Source organism: Scophthalmus maximus, chromosome 3 (assembly GCF_022379125.1).
Source record: "Scophthalmus maximus strain ysfricsl-2021 chromosome 3, ASM2237912v1, whole genome shotgun sequence".
In the NCBI taxonomy this organism is placed as follows: Eukaryota; Metazoa; Chordata; class Actinopteri; order Pleuronectiformes; family Scophthalmidae; genus Scophthalmus; species Scophthalmus maximus.
The window spans coordinates 16,521,624-16,537,164 of NC_061517.1; the positions used below are offsets into that span (position 1 = coordinate 16,521,624).

Here is a 15,541-nt window from a genome sequence, read left to right on the forward strand (position 1 = left end):
TACGGCCTTCTGATACAGGTCTGCTCATCATCCCCCGTACTTAATGTATGGTGACTGATAGGGCATTGGGTGTGGCGGACCCCAGCGTCTGGAACTCTCTCACGGTAGATCTCTTGACACAACGTCTAATGCATGACTGTGGAAAGACTACATTAGTTTCGGTCATGTACCGACTAAACTGCTGACTGAGTGAAATGCACCATTAGGGAACACATGGGCGAAACAGAGGGGATGGAAGGGCAAGTTGATGTGTACATGCATTAGAATATTTTTACATATGATATGTTTTACACTTTACGTCTGAATCATTATAAAACTATGTGATTTTGTGGTCTGGGGAGCATGAATACAGAAGTGTCCGCAGGTGGACACGTCTGCTGGGCCTGTTACTATCGAGTCATGATCACGTCCTGCACGCAGCTCCTCCATCAGGCCGCTCTGTCTGGAGCACTACAAAGGTCCCGGTGCATGTCGGGTACAATACTCCCTGGTCGCCGGGGTGCGCATGCGCCACACACATAGAAAAAAAACAAAAAAAAACTCCATTATTTTTTTTTTCTCGGAATCTGTAAGAAGAAGAAGAAGAAGAAGAAAACAGCCCCACAGTGGTTCAAATGTGAATTGTGGATTACACGGGTCGTTGTGATGGTTGTCGGACTACATCCGACTGCGAGACGGTTCGGAGCGACGCGGAGCGGACAGTGACGTCTGGCCCCGGCCGAGCAGCGGGAGCGGAGCGGGACATCCTCCAGCCTCGTCGGGACTCTCTCTCCACGATCAAGTAAATCGCAGTCAGTTAGCTGCGTTAGCCTTTAGCCGCTGGGGCTAGCGGCGACATCCAGCGCCGCGGGGAAATGAAGCGTTATTGCCCTTTGTTTTGTTTCTGTTCGAATCCGACCGGCAGACGCAGCGCAGGCGGCCGAGTGGTCGCGCGAACGAGGGGATTCGAAACGGCGGAAATTGTTTTTGCTTTAACGGCTATTTGTTGGAAGTATCCGCCGCCTTCAAAACACTCTCCGGCTAGTCCGTTAGCCAAGCAGCTAACTCTGGATTCTCCCGCGACCCAGAAAGAGCCAGGACTCCAAAACTTCGCCAGCAGGCAGAGAGCGAGCGAGCGAGCGAGAGGGACTCGCGGGTCCCGCTAACACGGACGCTAGCTAGCGGCTGTCAGTTAGTGAGTCTGCTGGCCACATGCACGGGAGGCGGGGGTCATTTTTTGGAGAAGCCGTATTGTGCATCGCTCCGGTTCTTGTTGCCGCGGCTAACGCGCAAGAGTTTGGCACCGGGAGTGGGTTGTGCGCCTGACAGCTGTCACGACAACACGGCGCAAAGTGGAGCGGTAGCCTGTTAGCTCCCGTCCTAGCCGCTAGCTGCTCGGGGGCAGGTCGTGTTTCGCAGATATTGTGGACTTGAGCTCAGTGACTTGGAAGATTATTATCTTTTTTAAAAAAAATGTTTTATTACAAGCCGCGTCCATGTTGCTAGCGTGTTAGCTAGGCAGCCGCTTTAACGCCGCGGCCGAACGTCCTGTGAAGCACGGGCCTGAACAAACGCACCCTCCCACTGCGAAGGAGCCGCGGCTCGTCCTGAAGTTGTTCTCTTGTCTTTCGAGGGAGAGAGAGAGAGGGGAGGGGGGGGGGGGGAGAGAGAGAGAGAGAGAGAGAGAGGGAGAGAGAGAGGGGGGGGGGGGGGGAGAGAGAGAGAGAGAGAGAGAGAGGGAGAGAGAGAGGGGGGGGGAAGAGAGAGAGAGAGGGAGAGAGAGAGGGGGGGAGAGAGAGAGAGAGAGAGAGAGAGAGAGAGAGGGGGGGGGGGAAGAGAGAGAGAGAGGGGGGGGGGACGACGACGACGACGACATGCTTCTGATATCTGTGCGCGTGGATGACATCGATTTGCAGGAAGCGGCTCACAGCGTGAGTTATGTGCGCTTCCTGTCAGATTACATAATCCACCTCCACCTTGTCTTCGCAGGCTCTTCGTCTTCGGCCGAGCCCCCCGCTCTTGATGTGAGCTGAGCGAATTAGATCCGCGGGAGTCATCCTCTATATCGAGGAGCTGCCTCATCGCTTCGAGCATCGGGTCAGTCTGTGTGCTTCTCACCCACCAGCATGTACACCGGACAGTGGACACCTTAGCCGGAACAGACCCTGGCTTCCCAAAGATGACAAGGTGTGTAAACACTGTGCTTCGCGTATTCCTTGGTTTATATTCCCCATGAGAATAGACCGAAATCAGTGTATCTTCTTCCACGGCCGCGCTCATTTCCGTTTAAATCATATTTTGGGTTTTAAAATCCTAGAGACAACATGTTGTATTATGTGGAGGAGCACAGACACAATGATGGTGAATAATATTCAGCACTAAAAGACGGCTGGGAAGTCAGTCTCAGTAAGTGACAATGAATGTATTTCAATAGAGTACATTTTGTTCGCAGCCCTTTGCATGTATCATCATTTTTTCTGTTAAATCTAGGCTGATGTTATGATGGTCGACGTGGTTACATTTTGTAATAGATGATGTTTGACACTGAATTTTTTGGATTGTGTAATAAGATGAATCTGGCCAACATATTGAGCATGCAGGTTGCTTTAACTAGAGTGTTTATATCCGTTTAATTCACCATACAAAGACATGCATTCGTAAATGTACGCATGCATATGGGCTACAAAAAACGTGCGTGTCATGTGCAGTGGTAAAGGGTCATTGCACAAAGGCATTCAAATGTCATTGAAGAGTTAACAAAAGTGAAGTATTGAATATTAAACACTACTGCTGCTTGTAGGACATCTTTAGCCTGTAACTTTTAAAAAATTGTCTCAAGGAAGATGATATTGACTTTGTATTTACAGAGCAAGATTTTTCCACCAAAGGGGACATGTAACATATCCAAACTCTTGTCTCTTTAAATAAACGGAACTTTGTTTTTGTGGGATTAAGCTAAAAAGATCTATCTCAACATTGGTCGCTTTTTCCAAGGTGCTGGCAAGCTGCAGCTACGAAATGATGGGAGGCAGTGAGACTGTCAGTGGGGACAAGGATGGTGTCCACACCACTGCAATACACGTCCCCATCGGCTGGCAGAGGAGAGTGGAGGGCGGCCAGGTGATCTATGTCAGGTGAGTTTGTTCAGTGGGAACAGAAGGCAAATGCAAGGTTATTGCAGATGTCTTTTGACAAATGATTTTTGATGTGACGGCTTGTCAGCGTGTACTTATACAAATGTGTGTTCTTTGAGGGATTTAACAAGGAAAGAGGACTGTGGCTTCTGTTGATTTGTTTAAAAAAATACTTTATTAGATTTATCATCTTCCAAGTATTTCCCAGTAAAGATTTCCAGTTCCCGTATTTTCCTTGGTCAGCTCAGGGCAGAAGGGGTTCTTTATAATTGAAATGAACATATGTTATTGAACAGGGGTTTGACTCTTGGTTTAAATGGAAGTCTGTAAAATACATTTTGACATTTTATATCTTAAATTGTGTAGGAACCTCTTAGGCATCAGGAGAAAGTATTTTTCAAACCGGTCAAATGGAAATGCATGTGATTGCTGAAAAAGCAGCAATGGGCTTGATGATGTAATGTAACAGTGGAATTATTTATACAAAGATTATAACCCCCAGATTTGTGATCAGGTAAGTAATTAACTTTAACTAGCAAGCCAAGTATCTGCAATATAAGATTCTTCAAATATCCCGTAAAAAGAGAGGAGAAGGTGACATGGAGCTGAAACCACAAATACAAAGTCCACTTGGACTAAAGGACGCCTTTGTTAGAATTTGGTGGTCAATGGTCAAGATGTGACCTCTTGAACCCAACACCCTTCACTTATGTAAGATTTTTCTGATTTGTGTTGGGGTTTGCATCTTCACTGTGCTTTTTGAAGATATCTTTGCTCATCTATTTTTCAGTTCACTCTGAATTAACAGTTTATTACTGCTCCTTCCTGTAGTCCCAGTGGCACTGCCTTGTCCTCTCTGGACGAGGTCAAGACCTATCTGTTGACTGATGGCACCTGCAAATGTGGTCTGGAGTGTCCACTCATCATCCATAAGGTAAAGTTAGATGTCGAAAAGTTATCGCTCTGTATGACACAATGAAAAGTGATGCTTGTATGCATACATGTGTGTGAAATACCCCCCACTGGTGCCTTAAGTTAAATTAAGTTAAGTTAAACATCAGTTAAAGAGTTTCTTCTGAATTCTTCCGAATGCTCTTTTGTCTGGTGTCCTGCAGGTTTTCAGCTTCACTGTGGGAGTGAAGGTGGAACAGCACAGCCAGCCTTTAGGCCGAACGGAGCAGGACATGACCAAACTGTGTAACCACCGCAGGAAAGTGGTAGCTATGGCAGCTCTGTGCCGCAGTATGCAGGCCTCACAGCTGCCCTTCACCAACCTTCACCATGCAGGTACGTTTTGAAGCACCAAACACACTACAGATGGGACACACCACTGCCGTGCCTGAGTTATATCAAACATTATCTAATAAAATTATAAACAAATAACTTTTCTACACTAGTGACTATAGATTTTCTACACAGATGTTGACCAGCACCATGTAGGAAATGGTGATTTTAATATTGGGGTATGGCAAGGCCACGTCTGTCAGATTGTAACAAAATCTGAGGAGCCGACACAAAGAGGAAAAATGTAATTTAATTTATAAACGCATGAGAGGCTGTTATGAAAATACTGTCTTCCAAGTCAACCTTATGCCTCCATATACATTTCTTTAAACTCCCTGTCTCTTGCTCTGCCTGCTCTTTCCATCTCCCACCTCTCTTTTCTCCCTCTCTCTCTCTCACTGAGCTGTCTCTGTCTTTGCTCTGTTTAGACTAGTTGTGCAGTTGGAGACACGATTTTAAAAAGACATAAATAAGTTTAAACATATTTGACATTTCTCATCCAAATCAGTTCTGTAAGCAATAACACCATCACTGCTGCTCTGAAGTCTGATGTGTGACTGTCTATTAATGTTAGAGTTAGTATTAGGTAATACCATATCTTTGGATACATTTTTTTTGTTCATTCTGCCTCAGGCCAAATACACAAAAGTGCTAAATGTGTCTTATTTTCCCTTTTTGGAAGAACAAGTCAGATTTTCAATGAGAAAACATGGTTGACTGCATGTGATCAGAATCATCAGGGGAGTGGGCGGGAGCGGGGTAGGGCATTTGTGGGAGCAGACAGTGATGGCTGTAAATTCCGGCGGGAGCTGGTGGGTGTGGGATTGAGAAGAAAAACGCGCTGGTCAGTGCAGCAGCTGTTAGTCACACAGAATTCATATTATAATAGCTGTCATGTTCTTCCACATTGGAAACAGGAGAGCATTTGTTTGCTCAGATGTGGTGTTGGTTAAATAACAATCACATTATCGTTGCTAGTTATTATCATGTGGGTTTATTATGGGTATGAATTCCTCAAGTGAGTGAAAGTATTTTGAATAAAAAATGTCACCTATTATTTGTACAACAGATTTTTACACCACAAACATACACCAATGCAAGTGCCCGACTTTTAGATTCGTACAGCAACCCTCGTGATCATGTACGACTTGTATGAACAATTGAGGTATGCAGTTATATATGCAAAGAGTCCTTGGATTCCCTGGGAAGTAACTGCTGATGCAAGACCTTTCTGTGTCATTCATGACAGTAAGTGCATTTGTGCAAATATTGGGCATAATAAATGCTCACACTTTTTTGGCATTCTGATTCTGACTTCTCGGCAATCACCTCAGGCATTAAAACAACATCACGATTTACGAAATAAAGCAACAAGTTTTGTGTGTCTGTGTGTCTCCACTTCCAGAGGTGAACATCCGGGTGGACAGTCGCGATCCTAACGGGGCACTGGTGCGGGAAGAAGAGGGCCGTGGCCTTTACCATCCCAAACTCCATCCTGTCCCTTCTCGATCCCACAACAACTTCCACTCAAATCCCTGTGCCAGCCCCAAATCCCCCCACCAGTTTATGTATCCTCATAATGGTTCCTCCCCCGTCCTTCACACAGGCACAAACCCCCACCATCCCTTAGATACTTTGAGAAGGCTTCACCATCCTCCTTCTCTCCCTGCATCAGCCACCTCTTCCTCCAGCTCCACATTCACATCCTACAGCTCTGCTCAGAGGTCACCCCGTACCCCCACACCTCAGAACGTCAGTCAAGGTCAAAGAACACCCAAAACACCTGAGACTCCTGGTTCTCCTCGGCTCAGGCCCCTCTCTCCACCTCCTCCCTCCTCCCCTATGCCTCTTGGGGGAGGAGGTAGAGGAGGACAGACCCACACTCATCATCCTCATGGTGTCATTGTAGGAGGCTCCTCCCCTTCTCTATCTCCCTCCCTCTCGCCCTCTGTGCATAACATGAACTGTGTTTCTCCTCACCGGCGGACCCGCCACCCTTCAGCCTCTCCTTCCCCTCTCTCTGAGCAAGGCGGAGCCTCAGCAGCGGCAGAAGGACAGATGGGAAGTAACTTGTCTCAGAGGAGGAAGTCCTCCTCTTCCTCTCCACACTCCCCTCTCCCTGGTGGCTCCCCAAACCCCAGCCCCCATTTTGCCAAGTACAAGCTGGAAGATATCTTGGAGCAGTTAAAGAACTCAGGCAACAGCAGCACTAATAACAACCACCTCCTGAACCCTAATAGCCCCTCCTTACTGACCAACCAAAGCAGTAGCAACATTCATGCCCTCTCCTCAAAGCCTTCAAAGAGTATCATGAGTCAGACTTCTAGCACAGGACTACCAGGTTTTGGGTTGAACTCCGCAGGCCCCTCGAGTTTACCTCTGGGGGCATTTCTGAACCACCACCACAGCCATCAGGGCAAAATGCCACACCCGGCTTCTTTCCCTGCAAGTAACTTGCTCTCTGCAGCTGCGAAGGCTCAGCTGGCTAACCAGATAACCCAGGGCCAGGGCTCAAATGTGGCCAGCAACCCAGCGAGCTTGCCCTCCTCTCTGGACGTCTTGAAAGAGGCACAGCAGCATCAGTCATCAAAGGTAACTAACAGCACTTTACATAACAACCACCCTCCCTCCTCCACCGCTTCTAGGCCTCCCCATCCCTCTCTTGCAGCAGCCTCTGCCATCCTCTTTCCTCCATGCCACTCTCTGGCCCAGTCCCTGGCTTCCTCTTTGCCCCACCTGCCTCCCACGGTAGAGCGCAATGCATCGCACAGGAAGAGGCAACGGCGATCTCCGACAGTGCTCAGCATGCTGAGAGACACCCAGCAGCTGGCTAACGGTCCACAGAAGACCCCACCAGGAGGAGAAGCTGTTTCTGTGACAGCTATCAACCTTTCCTCGTCTTCCTCCCCGTCCTCCTCACACTCCCCCTCCTCTACCTCAGCTGTGCAGAACCAGAATGCTGTCATGTTGGAAACCCATCATCATCCCCTCCCCGGGCAGATGCCCAGGCTCCTCGCTCCTCGACAGACGGCTCACCTTTCCAGGCCTCCGCGACAAAACGAGGCTCTGGATTTCACTACAGGCCTGAGGCCCGCACCGCTTGGCTTGGATCCTCCAACCCAGCCTCTGTCTGCTCTGTTGCACCTGCTCAGTGTGCAGAATGCGCAGGCCACAACTTCAGCATCTAACTCTGCTTCTACTCAGCCAGGATCGGTGTCTGTTGAAGGCATTGGACACACTAATAGACAGAGCCCCAGACTGTCACCCTCCTCTCCTGCGACTCATTCTAACAGCAGGCACCCACAGTCACCCTGCAGGACCAATGACACTAATTCTCTGCCCTTGGTGCCACAGCCGCTTTCTCCTCCTCCCACTCCCTCTCAGTTCAGATCATCGCAGTCTCATACACACTCTCGGTCAACGAGATCAAGTCCTCTGCAGACACACTCTTCAACAATGCTGCCCAACTCAAATGTAGCTTTACCCAACAGCAGCAGGAGCCCATCTCAACACATGTCCCCATCTCCCTCAGACAAGCCTCAACCAACTGAGAATCACGTTCCCACCATAGATTCTGTTTCCCAGGAACCTTTGCAGGAAGCCTCACAGGAAGGCCCTGTGAGAATGGAGATGGGTAGTCATGACGCATCAACATCAGTGGACCTGACTCACTGTCAAGGTGGTGTTTCTATTGCAGTATCCACGTCCCCGAAGCCTCTTGATCTTAGCAACCATGTCCTGGCTCTTCTTGCAGCCTCTTCCACGGTTCCACAGGGGGAGGGCAGCTCCTCGGACTGCACCACTGATGTTGAGATGTCGTCCCAAGGAAATCATGCAACAGGTGAGGATATTCTTCATTCTGAAGTCTGTTTTGACTGCATGTAGTCAGTATTATTGCAAAGGATTTGCAATATAAAAATTGAACCTCTGTGGAGACAGATAATCCTAGAAAAATTAATGGTGATTAAGGAAAGTTTTGTGTGACCCCTTGCTATTAATCAGGCTTTTCATATGCTGATATGAATGGTATTTTTAACCCACCCCTGTGGGTACTTCTTTGGATCAAAATTACTGCATATATTTGTGTATTTATGCTGACTTGTGTTTGTAATGCTGTTGTCTGGCTAGCAGTTAGCACTCAATGCTTCCCTGGAGTCAGCCACCACACAAATTCCTGTATTAAAAATGGTGACCGATTCATGTCTTACCTTCTGCAGGGCCAGAGCAGCCTGGATGTGTGGACCCAAAGGTCTCCACAGTAACCAAACCTCCGGCAGCCGTCAGCCCTGGGCCCGACATCGCCACTCGTCTTGGGGATCATAACCATACCCCCAACCCTTCAGCTCTGGGCGACTCTACCACCCCCTCACCTCTGGCAGAGGCCTTCCCCTTCATGAACCAAGAGCAGCTGCTTCAGCTGCTGTCCTCCACAGGAGGTCTGCCATCCCTCCTGGACCCTACAGTCCTTGCTTCGTTGCCCCTCGGGGGGCTGTGGTTGGGAGGACAACATGCACAGATGCCCCCCGCCAATGCCACACTACAAACACCACAGAATCTCGCCGAGCAGCAGCAGTCGGAGCAACAGCAGTTACTGATTCAACACCAAGAGACACAGCAGCAAAACCAGGATCAGCAGCAGAAGCAACAACAGATAAACAGTAGTCCTCTGTTTCCCTTGTTGCCCTTGTTGAGTGGTGCCCAAGGGGAGTTTCCTCTGAACCTCTTGGGCCTATTGAACCCCCTCCCACCCCCGGCTTCAACCCCTACCCCAGGACAGGAAGCTGATTTGGGTTTAACAGAAAAACCTACCCTTCAGGCTCTGCTTATGGCCTCCTTGTTGCTCGGGCAACATCAGGCACCTTTGATACCTCTGTCTAGCCTGGGTCAGTTGAGCCAGGTCAGCTTGGAAGTTCCTCTCCAGCAGCCACAGCAGATCCCCACCACATTGGAGGGTCTCACCCTGGATAAGGTCACTGGCCTCCTAGATCCATCTACTCTAACGGGCCCGGGGCTCTTGGAGATCGCCCAGGGCCTTCTCCCCATCCTCCCAGGAGCTGAGGGCACTATCCAAGCCCTGCAGTCTTTGCTCCTTCCCACCACGCTTCCTCCTCCCTCTGCAGCCTTCCTCCCCCTCAGCCCTGCCTTGCTCACTGCTGCCCTGAGCTCTGCTGAGCTCCACCCACCACCCCATACCCAATTAGCTCCTGCACAGCAAACCCAACATACCCAACCTCAGGTAGGCTCCCCTGCCTCCTATAACTCTTTCCTCTGAGGTCCTTCTAGTTTCCCTAGAAAAACATTCAAGCTAGTTTCCTGAACTGCTCCATTTTTCCTGCTTTAGTTGCTTTTCTCCCTCCAAACCATGAAAATTAATTTAGGGCTGAAATGGTTTTATTTCTAAACTTCTTTTAAATGAAGCCCTGCTCCAACTAAATTGTTTGTTTGAGTTGGTACATTCTGTCTATCTTTCGCTGACTTCAGACATGAGCTCCGGAAAATGTCCAAACCCAGTCTTTTGGACATCCTGCCGTTCACACATGAAGAACGCAGCACTAGACTGTCCAAGTCACACATCGTCCACAACAACATGTCTTAAAAGATTCACAGCGAGCGTGTGGACGCTCTACCTACAGTAGGCGCCACCCCTCGTCTGAATGTTCTGGAAATTTTTCTGCTGTACTCTCACATGGGCTCACTTGGATATTTTCTGGAAATTGTACTAATTCTAGTAGGGAGAGTTACGTAAAATGTCTGGACTTCACTGCATGTCTGAAAGCAGCTTTCATGTTTTTGTTGAGTTGTGAATGCAAATGTTTATGGAAGAAATGTTTATTTTGACAAAGACAAGAATTTGTTTATGTCTTGTTCTCTGTATTTCTCTGGCCTTGTCTGCAATGTATTTATTTTTCTGTCTGATACTCATATCCTCTCCTCTCCTTCTACTCTGCAGGTACCTACTGATGCTGGTGTTGACACCCTCATTCCCCTGTCTCTCCAAGGCAAGGACAACCCCATCCTCCAACACTTACTTCCCACTCTGCTTAACCCTGCTGTATTAGGTGAGTTAGTGCCCATCACTTGTAACACTTCTTTCTCAAGATTAAAATCAGTATGTTCGGAAAAAAACTTCTGTTCTCCCTGTTAAAACTTAAAACATTGCAGGCATTTGGTAGCAGTAAGCAATTACACCAGTGCATCTATGAAATGTGTATTTTGTAGGAGATCTCTCTGCCATCACGGGTCTTCATAACATGATGGGGATTGGAGCGGGTTCAATCCTACTGCCCCCAGTCCAAACCTCAGCTTTGGGTATGCCACTGCTGCAGGGTCCTGATGGGGCCATCAATTTGCTCAACAACATACAGGTAGGTAACAGGGATGAAGCTTGGCAGATATTGTATATCAGAAAATCCCATCTTAAATGGGGATGTTGTTGTATGCTATTTTTCATAGATTGTGATCAGTCACAAGATGAGCAGATCCTGAAGATCTGAATCTGGACCGATGTGGGCATATTAAGTATTTGAATGGGCCAAAATAAAGCCACTCAAAATCAGACATTTGCTTTTCTACGTCTTCCCCTGTGTTTTGTGCACCACAGCTTCCTAATCCTGCAGTGCTGCTCTCTGTTGGTCTGTGACTGTATTTATTGTACTTGTAATTAATTTGTGCCCAATGTGATAACAGGCCAGAGTGAAAATTGTCTGTTGTCTGGTTAAAGTGCTCTCTGCAAGCTGCTGTCTGTACTCAGCCTGAGATCTTTGACGAAGGAAGAACCTTCACTCTGTTGCACCAAGTCCTTCACTATTTGGAGAAAGTAGCTTGTGAAAAAAGGTGTGCCAAATGTAGTCCTCTACAGCTGTTATTATAATGTCAGATACATATTTAACTTAGGTAATTTAGGTAAGTATTTGTATCACATCTGTTAGAAGATGTATTTGGCTTTCTACAGGATTTGAACAGTATGCTATACATGTCAGGAAATGTGAATTGTTCTGAATTTGTTTCCTATATTTTATTTTTGGGATGTTTGACTGTCTGATTGAACTTTTTCCCTTTTATTCCTTCAGCTAAACCTTGCACCGCCATCAGAGGGAGAGAAGCCAGCCTCAATGCAGGAAACGCAAAGCCCTGCCCTACAGCAAGACATTCCAACAAGTCAGATCGCTCCTGATGTGGTCCCCAGTCCTGCTCCAGCTCAGCCACCAGGCCCCGCCCCTGCCCATGAGCCCACCCAACCCCCCCGAGAGTCTGAGGGCAGGTCTGTTATCGATCCTTACACCTCTTTCATGGACACAATTTATACCTCCTTCCTTCAAGTCAGTGCTAAAGAGCAGGAAGATGGGGCCCACTTGGGACCATCTGACCCCACTTCACCCTTTTGTGCCTTACCACCGGTTTCTTTCCCTGTCGAGCACCATACCCCATCCGCCCCTGTCCCAACTCTGCCTCAGGCAAGTGCCCCAGTCTCCCTAAGTCCCCGTAGGGCTTGCTCCCTCCGCAACCCAGACTTATCCCGACTCAGCCTGGAAGCAGCAGCCCATTCCCCAGCCCAGGGGACGCCCAAACCCAGTGAGGACGGTTCTACGTCCCCCCTACAAAGGAAGCCAGGCATTGTAGAGGGACACACCCACCCAGAGCCTCCTATGCCACCCATATACTTGGAGGAGGCGAAGACGGACTGTTTTGTGGAGGCAGGTGGGGATAGGCAGGGTCATCTTCCCCATTCAGGGTACCTCAGTCCCATGGATGGATGCAGCTTGAGGCCCAATGAGGAGACAGCTGGGACATTGCTGCACACCGAACAGGGAAGGGTGAGTGTCAGGGTCTTCTGTTTTCTTCAAACTCGGGCATACTTTATATCACAAAGTGGGACTGAATAATCATCCGCTGAGACATCAGAGCTTGGACTCTGGCATGGAGCTCAAACTATAGGAAATAGATCAATGCAACATTGTGAAGGACCCGAGTGGTGGAATTTTAAATCACTGATAGATGCTTTTATTATGCAGTGTTTGTAATGTTATTTCCGTTTCTACCTTCCAAGGATCAAGCAGGAACTGTGGGCGGAGCCAGAAGGGGAAGGAAAAGGAAACAAACGTAAGTTTGCAAGTTAATGTTTCATTTCTCAAATATGTACCAGACAAGGGAATAAGATGGGGGATAAACCAATTTCCTGTAGAACCCAGACCTGCTTAGGTTGCAAGACCTTGCACTGTAATCTTCTATGTATTAGACAAGCTTTTAGTTTTGCTGATGCCACAATACAACTGTCCTTCCAATTTGATTTGGCTTCATCATCCTGCGCTGAGCACTGACGTGATTCTTACTTTGTTTGTTAGGCTACAGAATGTGTTGGAAGACTTCAGAGACATGGATGCTACAGCACTAGAGGAAACCAAGGCTACAGTAAGATCTCAGACTGTGTATCAGAATGGACGTAGGGGTTGGGTTTTTCCTGGGGGAACACTCCGAATGTTTGTGTCCCATTAAGATTACATACAAAGTCACCAAAAAAACTCCCAATACTGGACCTGCCGACCAATGATGTAACCTCATCACACAGTCACGTGGTATTCAGATGACCAAGGATGTAACTCAGTCAGCAGTCTGGTGCCACTCTTCTTTTTTGTCTGGACTTCAACAACCATCTATTTCACAGTGAAAAATAATTTATCAGGAAGCCGCATTTGAAAAGAAAAGATTATTGGATAAAAAGATCATATAACCCTCAAAAGCAGCCCATTTGTCATTGGAAAAAAATGTTGATCATTTTTCTGAACAGTTAAAGAATTGATCAACTGTGTCGCCTGCAAAGCTGAGGTTCATTCATTTAAAAGACCTTTTAGTGAGATTATTTTTTTTTATCTCAAGGTCAAGAACATTTAACCTCAAAGAGCAGTGGCAGTGTTTGTTCAGAGTCCCACAGTATAAGTAAGCTGCTGCTGCTGCTGCTGCGGGGTAGCTGAAGGGCAAGTGATCTGTAGCTAACACTGTGCTTTACTTTTAAAGAATTCGCCTCAGGGAAATATTTTTGCTCAACGCTGAGTGACTGTGCAGTTCTGACTGCAATGGTCAAGTCATCCTACCACTGGGCAGCTGGAAAGGAGACAAGACTGACTGACTGTGCTTTTTCTCTCTCTCTCGTTGCAGACGTCACTGCTGAAGCCTGAGCGGTCAGTGCGCGGCAGGAGGCGACGAGGCGCCAGGTCTCAGAGACAGTGATTGGTGGAGGGAGCTGTCAGTCAGAGCTGTTCACCAATCATAGGTGGCTAGACGCCCCCTCTATTCCACCCCCACCCCCTCCCCCAAAAATCTCTCCACCATCATCACCACTGTTTAGATCTTTTTTTCTTAAAAAAAAAAAAATTCAACTGCACTAATATTATGTTGTTGTCATATCAACTGTTGTTATGGCAACCACTTTGAAAACCACATAGGAGACAGATCTAGTCTGAAAAAGGAATTTATAAAAAGTGAAAACAAAAAAAGAGTTTGTGGATACTGTTTCACTTAGGTCTTCTCTTAGGTCTAGTTCACACAATAACGGTTGCTTGACATCGTGATCAGAGATCTGTTAATTATGGTTGGTGTTAGAATTATGTCAGTGAGAAAATACAAAAAAACAAAACAAACAGAAGTACTGTCTTCTCATCAGTGTGCGACTGGGAGTCAGGATAAAAAGCCCATCTACTTGAACGATGCTCTCTGTTGAAAGTGTGTCTGCACGTGTGTGGATGTGTGTGTCTTTCTGTGTGTCCGAGTGTGTGTTGGACAACAGTGCTATTGCTGAGCCCCTCACTGTCCAAACATTGGTTGAATTAATTTTCATTTTAGTAAATGGACAACTCTGTCTGATATTAGGATAAAGAGACACACAGCGGTTGTATTTCAAAGAATTGTTTGGAAAAGCGCTGGAAAGAATGTCAGAAGAATTGGAGTTTCTTTTACCTTCCTCAGGATGAACTAACCTTCGTATGGGCCAAGCCAAGGAAATAATATGGTTCACTCTTATCAGGTTTCTTAGCCAGTTTACATCAACCACTCGTCACACTTTTTTTTTAAATTTTCAAATCCTGATTCGACATCCTGTGAGATTGTGTATCACTAATAATTTTATAAACAGAAAATCTAAATCTAAATTTACAATATTTTGTTTTGTATAACCCTTTGAATCATGTCATAACACATCAATGTTTCCCAGCAGACCAGGTAACTATTCAAAATGAATCTAAACCACACCCAGGTTTTGACATTTGTGAGGTCTAGAACAAATCTGGTACAGTTCAGAGGAACTGTGAGCACAACTGGTCTCACTTGAACTTCACGTGCTGCGTTGTGTTGGAAACTATGTAATTATCTGTTGACATAACACTCACCCAAACTTTCACCCCTAGTCATGAGATAAATGTCTGGGGGGGGGAAGGATTCAATTTCCAAACTAAACGTGCAGGAACCCTGAGTTTATAGAAAGTACAGTTTGTCTTTTGATTGTATGAACGAATGGCTGGAAAACTTTTAACAACGCAGAGAGCGACAGTGTCTTACGTGGATCTATTGAGTCCGTGTGTTACTGTGGATGTGGAGTAATATCCTCCCTCTGTCTCATGTCACTGTTTGAGCTCTCCTCCACACACTGCCCTGCCCCGAGAGTACTGGCATCGCTAGCTGTATTTAAAAAAAAAGAAAGAAAGAAAAAGGTTTAAAAAAAAAAAAAGAATAAAGAAAAGTGAAAAAGAAAGTGGATTATGCAATTTCTACACTTGGAGATTTGTACATATGTACAGTTAATGTGTTTTATTTTGATTTTATATTGTTAGAGAAAGAGACGAGAGAAAAACATGAATTGTGAATGAATTTTTCTGGGAATTGTAATTAAGTATTTTTCTCATTCTACCCCTGCTTTCAATACTTATGTTTAAAAAGATGATTAAATTGTGGACTGTAGCTTTCTTTTTTTATATGGGAGTCTTTTTTTATTTAATATTAAACTATTTACAGAAAATTCACTTTGTGTTGACTTGTGTTCAGAAAAGGATGTGAGCAACTTCTGACGCAGTTCATTAAGTAGGGATCTGAATTGGCCTTCAATGCACACATTGTTGAATATGGATTATATTTGCACAACATTGTTTCATTTTAGA

At 46.4% G+C, this 15,541-nt stretch overlaps 1 protein-coding gene across 2 annotated transcripts; it reads left to right on the plus strand.

Moving 5' to 3' along the window:
* The first annotated feature begins 489 nt into the window (after positions 1-489).
* On the plus strand, positions 490-15,406 carry mbd6 (methyl-CpG binding domain protein 6). Of its 2 annotated transcripts, none has more exons than XM_047330726.1 (13): positions 490-781; positions 1,969-2,166; positions 2,974-3,113; positions 3,945-4,047; positions 4,229-4,400; positions 5,803-8,238; positions 8,615-9,633; positions 10,348-10,456; positions 10,617-10,762; positions 11,468-12,211; positions 12,445-12,497; positions 12,740-12,806; positions 13,551-15,406. In XM_047330726.1, the coding sequence occupies exons 3-13, from the start codon at positions 2,998-3,000 to the stop codon at positions 13,620-13,622; spliced, it is 5,037 nt and encodes a 1,678-aa protein (XP_047186682.1). In that variant the 5' UTR covers positions 490-781; positions 1,969-2,166; positions 2,974-2,997; the 3' UTR covers positions 13,623-15,406. The 2 variants fall into 2 exon arrangements, with proteins under 2 accessions (XP_047186682.1, XP_035500359.1); XM_035644466.2 differs by lacking the exon at positions 490-781 and adding an exon at positions 788-1,174.
* Positions 15,407-15,541: the final 135 nt, after the last annotated feature.